The 9,566-nt window shown below is 33.2% G+C and overlaps 1 protein-coding gene and 1 long non-coding RNA gene across 2 annotated transcripts; both read right to left on the bottom strand.

The window, feature by feature from the left end:
- Positions 1-1,809, bottom strand: LOC117335058. The gene is made up of 4 exons (XR_004534280.1): positions 1,711-1,809; positions 1,119-1,187; positions 481-754; positions 1-111 (listed from the first exon to the last, which is right to left on the bottom strand). It is a non-coding gene; the product is annotated as an uncharacterized LOC117335058 (long non-coding RNA).
- Positions 1,810-7,300: 5,491 nt separating this feature from the next.
- Positions 7,301-9,048, bottom strand: LOC117335057. The gene is made up of 4 exons (XM_033894981.1): positions 8,965-9,048; positions 8,377-8,445; positions 7,749-8,050; positions 7,301-7,372 (listed from the first exon to the last, which is right to left on the bottom strand). The coding sequence occupies exons 2-3, from the start codon at positions 8,432-8,434 to the stop codon at positions 7,761-7,763; spliced, it is 348 nt and encodes a 115-aa protein (XP_033750872.1). The 5' UTR covers positions 8,435-8,445; positions 8,965-9,048; the 3' UTR covers positions 7,301-7,372; positions 7,749-7,760.
- Between the last annotated feature and the right edge of the window lie 518 nt (positions 9,049-9,566).

The raw sequence follows: 9,566 nt of genomic DNA, 5'->3' as shown, positions 1-9,566 counted from the left end.
TTGATTAATATAATAATTTATTAAAACAATGATTGATATGAATTTACAAATGAATGTATCAATGGAATGGTTGGTATGGATTTTTCTTTTTCACTCTTTGGCCACTCGGATCTGCAAAAAAGAGTAAGGATTTAGTATTCAACACGTATTAAACATATTTTATTTCGTTACTTCGGTATTGTATCATAGGCAAGAACATTCCTATTGGGAATTACATGTGAAGTTTTCATCTACCGAAACGAAAGTTGTTTTATATAAATGCGTTGGTGCAAAGAATGGTTGACTAAAGCGTGAGGAAAAACTACTGCTCTGTCTCGTGTAACGACATTGTATTTACGTTATTACACCATTCATGTGCCACATAAATAAAACTATAATACTGTTTGTGTACTTCTTCATATCCTGACAGAAATCTATTATTTTATTTTTAACCAGATTTTTTTTCAAATCAGCTTTTTGTATGACGTACTTAATGCATACCTTTTCAAAACTTGTTTGTCTTTTCATCAGTATCCTCCTCTCCTATCGAATCTGTCTGCTCTCCTGTCGAATAAGTCTATTCTCCTGTCGAATCTGTTTCCTCTTCTGTCTCTCCACATTCTATCTCCTCGTCGGTTCCTGTCGTTTCCATATGTATCACGATCCCAAGCGTCATTGTCCCAGAGATCCGACCCCAAACGATCGAATCCTGTGCCCCACCTGTTACCACGGATACCGCCAAACAGCAATGAATCCCCCCTTCCTCTGCTGGATCCTGTAAATATCAACGCTTTCTATCAAACATTTTGGTAACTAAGAGTTGTTATTCTGTTTCTTATAAGTATGCTTGTGTTGTTTTATTCATATATACATCATAGCTCTTTATTGTATACCAGCTTTTAAATGTCAAACACATGTACCGGTATCTAAAGACATGAAAAGCAGAAAAGCAATATTTGGAACACATATGGTAATTCAAATAAAGACATACATTCCTAATCGGTACAGAAACGAAAATGAGAAATAAAATAAGAGACATTGAATTCTGACGCCAAATATAAGTGGTATACAGTAAGTTGTTAGCCCATGGCTATATCATATTGATTATATAGCTTATATAATAATAACACTATACTTACGGTATGATTGACACATGACACAGGCCACGAGGCAGGAGAGTAAGATCAGTTTCAACATCTTTATTATTGCTGTAAAGGCAAATTGGATACTAAGTAATTCAGAAGTCATAATCTACAAAATGTACTTCGATCCTACATATAACACCATATAATTTCAAGAGTTACAAGAAAATTTCAATCAAGAGAAATGTAAAAAAAGGGGTTTGTTTCGTCTCACTAGAACATATTTCTTGCATAAACAATAAAAAATGAAATTGTATGAGGCTTTTCGAACATTCACTTGCATCGCGTTACAATCTATAAAAAACACATATGTTTGTTTTTAGATATTTTTATATATTATTTAAATCAATGCTTAATAACAAGTATTTGTATATGTAGTTAACACTACTAAATTATTTGCACTCTAACAAGTATTCCCAACTCTAAGTTTGCGTTTAATCGTAAAGAACGCTGATGTAGACATTCACGCAAGATATCAATTTTAAACCCGATTAAATGGTTATTGTTAGGACGCCATACCATTTCCTATGATTCTATCTAACTAACTACTACCATGTAAACACACGTACCATCCACGCCAAATATTTACCTTTGTATCCGAAGATAGCTTTCACTTGTTGAGTCTCTGTCAGGGCTGGTTGTAATGGAGAACAAAGTAACAACTCTTTTATACACAATCTGCCGAGGAAATACCTTGTGATCAACCTTGTCTATTTATAGCTGCCTGAGCTTTCCGTAGCTCGTCAATGACGTAAATGCCGTTGATAGGTCGCGCTGGGAGGAGTGCGTCAGATGACAGGTATTGAGTGGACAATAATGTTAATTCATTTACATAACGCAAATCATACTTATTAATTATGATTGATTGATATTGTCCTCATTCCTCGATTTACTCATTTAATATACAAGGTGTATACGTGATAATTGGTTCTATTAAGAGTGGAATTGGGGAAATTGGAAGATGTTGCACTGGTGTGTTGTTTGTAAAGTATCGTCACTTTCAGTTATGTGATCAGAAACGTAGACTTAATAAATCATCAGGAAGTGCTGCCACAGTTGTATGGAATAGTATTGCTTATCTATATACCTAATACACATAAACATTGCTGAGAGGTTACTTTCTCATATAAACTGTACTCAGTGTGTGTTAATTTTCTAGAATATGGACACTAAGCAACATTATTGAGTGATCAGGGAAGTTAAAATGTTGATGCATACGTTAAGTCTGCGTATGGTTTACTGCAATTAGATAATTTGTTGATATAGAGCGAATCAGAAGACCAACTTTATGTATTTTTAAAGGTTTATTTTTTAAGTGTAACACGATTAAGTAGCTCTTTTGTAATCTTGTCATGTGTAAAGAAGGCAATGTAGATATTATCATATTTTTCAAGTTCATTTTCAAGTGTTTTGCAAATTATGTTTCAACCTATTTTATTAACACACATCAAAGAGCAATCTTTATAAAGTATTTTACCTCTGATAATGATAAAATCATATCAAGTGACTGTGATATACAAATTGTGCTTTGATATGTCTACACAAGAAATGTGAATGTGATATTATGTCTAAATGTAAGAGAGTGTGTAAAATACAAAAATAAACATGTTTCAGCATTGTGAAGAACTACGGTGGACCCAAGAAAGGTTCGGGTTTCGAAATACAAACATGCACATGTATCTTTTCATATATTGTTGTTTCTTTATACCTTTTAATTTTTTTCTTGATCACATTTGAAAGATATTTTCAAAATTAAAATTATATCTAATATAAATTTAAGTATTCAGTAAAAAGATGAAAATTTCGATTTACAAAATTTTCACTTGAATGAAAGAAACAAAATAAGCGATTTAATCCGTATCGTTCACATTAAAATGTAAGCAAATTACAATGTCGACAAGAGACAAGCATGAATTGGTATTATAAAACTCTTATTTAATATTTCAATTTTATTTCATTTCATATAGTATTTATTGACTATATAATCTGTTCAAAACGCACAGCACGCCAATGGATCAAAGCGATCTATTTTGGTACGATGGGAATCACTGGATCAGGTGATATTTTACCTTTATTTCTAGCCCAAATTAACATTGTACATTACCGAGGTCAGGAAAAGTGAAAAACGACCAAGGTTCCTTATAGAATCGTACACATTTTTCAAATTTACCATTTCTGGGACTAGATAGGACCATAGGGTATGATGTCCAAATAGGAAGTGGTTGGCTGCAAGTCTTGGGCAGGTAGGTCAAGTCTTCTATTGGTACTGGAAATGGAGATTCCTATGAGGAAAATACATGAAAATTGAAACAATTTTAAATTATTATATCGAATTTTGAATCTAGACATCTAGTCATAACAAAGTATAGATATTGTACTACTGAGAAATATAAACAAATAAGATATAACCGGAAGATCAGGGGGAGATAACATTGAAATATCCCCACCCCCTTATTTCTTGCCTTAATCTAAAAAACTTAGGACAAGAGCAATTATTTATATAAACACAAATAGGACACTGGACCGGGCTATGAACGATAGAATAACCAGAAAAACCACCAAAAATCGAGGTAGTGACAACAACACAACCAAATACATCACAGAACACCGAAACGAGTTAGGGACAAGAGAACGACAAGAAAAACCACCAAAAAACGAACCGGGGTACTAATTACAGAACAACCAAACACACCACTGGACCCAGAAATACACTTTATGCAGCTACAATTGGAATACAAACTATATATCCGTATCATCCTGGCCCCCTTTACACTCCGCTAGCCATAATTTTGAAAAATGTCATCTCGGAAACCTATAAATAGAATGTTTTAAAATCTACCAAATTGAACTTTTTTTAATTGGGGGCCACCATCTTGTTTTGAATTTCACCTAAATTTATAACAACAAATTGCACACTTAATTAACCCCCCCCCCCCCCCCCCCCCCCCCCCCCCCCCCCCCGGACAAAAACGGGCTGGAAAAAAAATAAAGTTATTTTTATATATTATACATCTACATGTATTGCCCAGTCCACACATAAAACTTTGGAAACTTCTCTCACCTAAATATCCAATCAGTAGGACCCGATGCATTCACCTTCCTATTAAATCATCTGACCAAACGGGGAAAACCCACAATCTATTTTTGATTTGGTTTTGTGGTCCCTATTTGATTAGCAATGTTTTGTGGAATTATGGAAATTTGACAACCTGTGCAAATACAACATTCAATAGTCAGTTTGATTAATCATGTATACCTCACATTAGAAATAATTTGTATTCATTTTTTTTTTCAATTAAATGTTTCTTTTGTAAACCCATCGTAGTTCAGTTAATCTAATTGAATATACAGCGTAACATCGCATAATCGGGTTATTGATCGGGTAAACTGAAATATATTTTAAGAGGGATATTTGCTCCTTTCCTATAATATCCTTTGATTCTACTCTATCAAACAAATGAAGTGAGTCCTTCAACATGAATTTAGTAACATGTACACTAAACGCCACTTAATTACTTTTAAACTGGATTTTTCTCTTGTTTTGAACTGCCGAGACACGTCAGCATTCATAAAGACCAAGAATGTGAAAATCCAGGGAGAAACACCAGATGTTACGATCACCTTAAATCAGTTACATACACCTTACAGAGATCGAAAGTGCGGAGAGAAAGACTAAAGTGATTGTAACCACTGAATTATCGAAAACGGCCGGGTCGGGAAATGAGAAAGGTCCAAAAGAAATAATCAGATATTCATAAAAAAAAGTCTGTTTTGCTCGGGTCATTATTAGGGTCATAACCTAAAGCTCAAATGTTTGACGTAATGGCTAAATGGTAAATATTGAGTATATTATATACTATTCTGTAACGTGATAACCTGGGATGATGTATGGCCTATATTATGTAATTGAGTTGTCAGTTAATACATACAGTTGTATGAAAAACAAAAACAGGCCTGCCAAATAATATGCATAGGTGGCTCATACGATCTGTACATTGCATATTCAACCTATTCATCGTTATGTATTGTAAAGTGATTTCTTCAAGAAAACACATATTGGTGTCATTCTTTTAAGTAGTATGTGTTCTTCAAAGTTTAAAGTGAGCAAACGGATTAATGAGAACAATATCAATTAATCATAATTGATAAGTAAGATTTGCATTATGTAAATGAATAAACGATATGTTCCACTGAATGACTGTCATCTGACGTACTTTCACTGCGTGACCTATCAATGACATGTACGTCATAGCTGAACGGACAATTTAATCATCTATAAATAGACACGCTATTGCAATACATGACATAGTAAAATCAGTTAATCTAAATACAAGGTATTTGCTGGTCAGATTTATGTATGAAAGATTTTATTCGTTCTCTAACACAACCAGCCCTGACAGATACTCCACCATTGAAATCTATCTCCGAAAACAAAGGTAAATATTGATGTGCATGATACATGTGTTTACATGGTAGTAGTTAGTTATGAAAGAATCATAGCAAATGGTATGTTGTCTTCGAATGGAATAGGCATTTGATGGAGTATTTTGTACGAGTAATAGTTTGAATTAAGCATCAATCTTAATTTAATATTACTAAAAAAAGAAAGAAAACCCATATGCTTTTTTATTAGTGTAAGTAACATTATCAATGTGAATATTTTGAGAAACGTCTTAAAAGTTTCTTTTTCTTTATTATCTTAAACAAGAAATGGGTTTTAAACAGACGAAACATCCCTTTGGCCATCTCTCTTGTTTGCATTTCTTGTAACTGTTGATATTATTCATTAACCGCTGATGATATGTAAGATCGAACTGCATTTTATAGATTATTACTTTATAATTACTCAGTATCCAATATCCTATTACAGCAATGATAAAGATGCTGAAGCTGATTATATTCTCCTGTCTGGTGACCTGTGTCGTGTGTCAATCATACCGTATACGTAAGTATCATATATCAAAAAGACCTATATGTAATGTTTTATCTCATCTGTTGTTATAACATTTGTTCTGTATCGACTAGGAATATAAGTCTGAATTTGAATGACATTAAAATCAGTCAGATATATGTTATAGCTTAACTACATCATATGTGTTCTAAATATTGTTTTGCTTCATAGCGTTTAATGTTTTGAGATACCGGTACATGTAATTGACTACTCAAAGCTGTTATACAATAAAGGGTTATGATATATACATAATATAACCACACCAGAAAAAAGGCACTTATGGCACAACATTGAAACTAGATAATTGATGTTTACAGGATCCTACAGAGGAAGAGGAGATTCCTTACTGCTTGATGGTATCCGTGGTAACAGATGGGGTACAAGATTGGATCGTTCGGGGTCGGATCTCTGGGACAACGACGCTTGGGATCGTAATACATATGGAAACGACTGGAACCGACGTGGAGGTAGAATCTGGAGAAACAGGAGAAGAGATAGATTCGACAGGAGAGGAAGTAGATTCGACAGAGGATACTGATGATACGATAAACCAATTTTGAAAAGGTATTCATTAAGTACTTTATCTGAAAACATTATTTGAAAAAATCTGATGAAAAAATAATGGATTTTCTTTCAAGACATCAAATAGTACACTAAGATTATTTGTAAAATAAGGATAACAATACTATCTATGTGGCATGTGATTAACTTAATGACATTGCTGAAGTTAATACATTGTTGTTGCACTAACTGAACTGTAGTTTTTCTCATGATAACGCGTTAGTCAACCCATCTATATACCAATGCATAGATTTTAAAAAGTAATAATATTGCTGCATGAATACCTATCACATGTAACTCCCAATCGGAATGTTCTTCTCAATCAAACATAAACGAAGTAATGGAATGAACAGTTTAATACATGTTGAATACTAAATCCTTACTCATTCTATTTTCAGATCCGAGGTGCCAAAGATTGAAGTTGAAAAATCCATACGAATCATTCCATTGATACATTCATTTGTAAATTCATATTGATCATTTGATGCTTTAATAAGTCTTTATCTTTATCAATAAATATTGAGTTGTATTTTTCCTTTTGTGTGTACCAAATATTCACATTTATGTCATATCATTTGATATAATGTGTGTAATGGGTCAGAATTCAAAAACTCAAGAACTCAAAATTAATTGATTAATATAATAATTTATTAAAAAATGATTGACATGAATTTACAAATGAATGTATCAATGGAATGGTTGGTATGGATTTTCTATTTCACTCTTTGGCCACTCGGATCTGCAAAAAAAGAGTAAGGATTTAGTATTCAACACGTATTCAACATATTTGATTTCGTTACTTCGTTATTGTATCATAGGCAAGAACATTCCTATTGGGATATACATGTGAAGTTTTCATCTACCGAAATGAAAGTTGTTTTATATAAATGCGTTGGTGCAAAGACTGGTTGACTAAAGCGTGAGGAAAAACTACTGATGTGTCTCGTGTAACGACATTGTATTTACGTTATTACACCATTCATGTGCCACATAAATAAAACTATTATACTAATAATGTTTGTGTACTTCTTCATATCTTGACAGAAATCTATTATTTTATTTGTAACCAGATTTTTTTTTATATCAGCTTTTTGTATGAAGTACTTAATGCATACCTTTTCAAAACTTCAGTATCCTCCTCTCCTATTGAATCTGTCTGCTCTCCTATCGAATCTGTCTGCTCTCCTGTCGAATCTGTCTGCTCTCCTGTCGAATAAGTCTATTCTCCTGTCGAATCTGTTTCCTCTCCTGTTTCTCCACATTCTACCTCCACGTCGGTTCCAGTCGTTTCCATATGTATCACGATCCAAAGCGTCATTGTCCCAGAGATCCGACCCCAAACGATCCAATCCTGTGCCCCATCTGTTACCACGGATACCACCAAACAGCAATGAATCCCCGCTTCCTCTGCTGGATCCTGTAAATATCATCGCTTTCTATCAAACATTTTGGTAACTAAGAGTTGTTATTCTGTTACTTATAAGTATGCTTGTATACCAGCTTTTTAATGTCAAACACATGTACCGGTATCTAAAGACATGAAAAGCAGAAAAGCAATATTTGGAACACATATGGTAATTCAAATAAAGACATACATTCCTTATCGGTACAGAAACAAAAATGAGAAATCAAATAAGAGACATTGAATTCTGACGCCAAATATAAGTGCTATACAGTAAGTTGTTAGCCCATGGCTATATCATATTGATTATATAGCTTATATAATAATAATAATATACTTACGGTATGATTGACACATGACACAGGCCACGAGGCAGGAGAGTAAGATCAGTTTCAGCATCTTTATTATTGCTGTAAAGGTAAATTGAATACTAAGTAATTCAGAAGTCATAATCTACAAAATGTACTTCGATCCTACATATAACACGATATAATTTCAAGAGTTATAAGAAAATTTCAATAAAGAGAAATGTAAAAAAAGGGGTTTTCGTCTCACTAGAACATATTTCTTGCATAAACGATAAAAAATGAAATTTGATGAGGCTTTTCGAACATTCACTTGCATCGCATTACAATCTATAAAAAAACATATTTTTTTTTTAGATATTTTTATATATTATTTAAATCAATGCTTAATAAAAAGTATTTGTATATGTAGTTAACACTACTAAATTACTTGCACTCTAACAAGTATTCCCAACTCTAAGTTTGCGTTTAATCGTAAAGAACGTTGATGTAGACATTCACACAAGATATCAATTTTAAACCCGATTAAATGGTTATTTTTAAGTCGCCATACCATTTGCTATGATTCTATCATAACTAACTACTACCATGTAAACACACGTACCATCCACGCCAAATATTTACCTTTGTATCCGAAGATAGCTTTCACTTGTTGAGTCTCTGTCAGGGCTTGTTGTGTTGGAGAACGAATTAACAACTCTTTTATACACAATCTGTCGAGGAAATACCTTGTGATTAACCTTGTCTATTTATAGCTGACTGAGCTTTCCGTAGCTCGTCAATGACGTAAATGCCGTTGATAGGCCGCGCTGGGAAGAGTGCGTCAGATGACAGGTATTGAGTGGAAAATAATGTTAATTCATTTACATAACGCAAATCATACTTCTTAATTATGATTGATTAATATTGACCTCATTCCTCGATTTACTCATTTAATATACAAGGTGTATACGTGATAATTGCTTCTATTAAGAGTGGAATTGGGGAAATTGGAAGATGTTGCACTGGTGTGTTGTTTGTAAAGTATCGTCACTTTCAGTTATGTGATCAGAAACGTAGACTTAACAAATCATCAGGAAATGCTGCCACAGTTGTATGGAATTTTATTGCTTATTTATATACCTAATACATATAAACATTGTTGAGAGGTTACTTTCTCATATAAACTGTACTCAGTGTGTGTTAATTTTCTAGAATATGGACACTAAGCAACATTATTCTGAAGG

The sequence above is a fragment of the Pecten maximus genome, chromosome 9, assembly GCF_902652985.1.
Source record: "Pecten maximus chromosome 9, xPecMax1.1, whole genome shotgun sequence".
Taxonomy (NCBI): Eukaryota; Metazoa; Mollusca; class Bivalvia; order Pectinida; family Pectinidae; genus Pecten; species Pecten maximus.
Note: the sequence above shows the minus strand (reverse complement) of the source record. Positions and strands in the feature narration are given on the sequence as shown.

What these genes read in the sequence shown, in the direction of transcription:
- LOC117335057 (XM_033894981.1), bottom strand. Translation starts at nt 8,434, where the DNA reads ATGCTGAAACTGATCTTACTCTCCTGCCTCGTGGCCTGTGTCATGTGT. An exon ending in TGTCATGTGTCAATCATACC is followed by an intron (nt 8,051 to 8,376) that starts GTAAGTATATTA and finishes TGATATTTACAG; the next exon opens with GATCCAGCAGAGGAAGCGGG.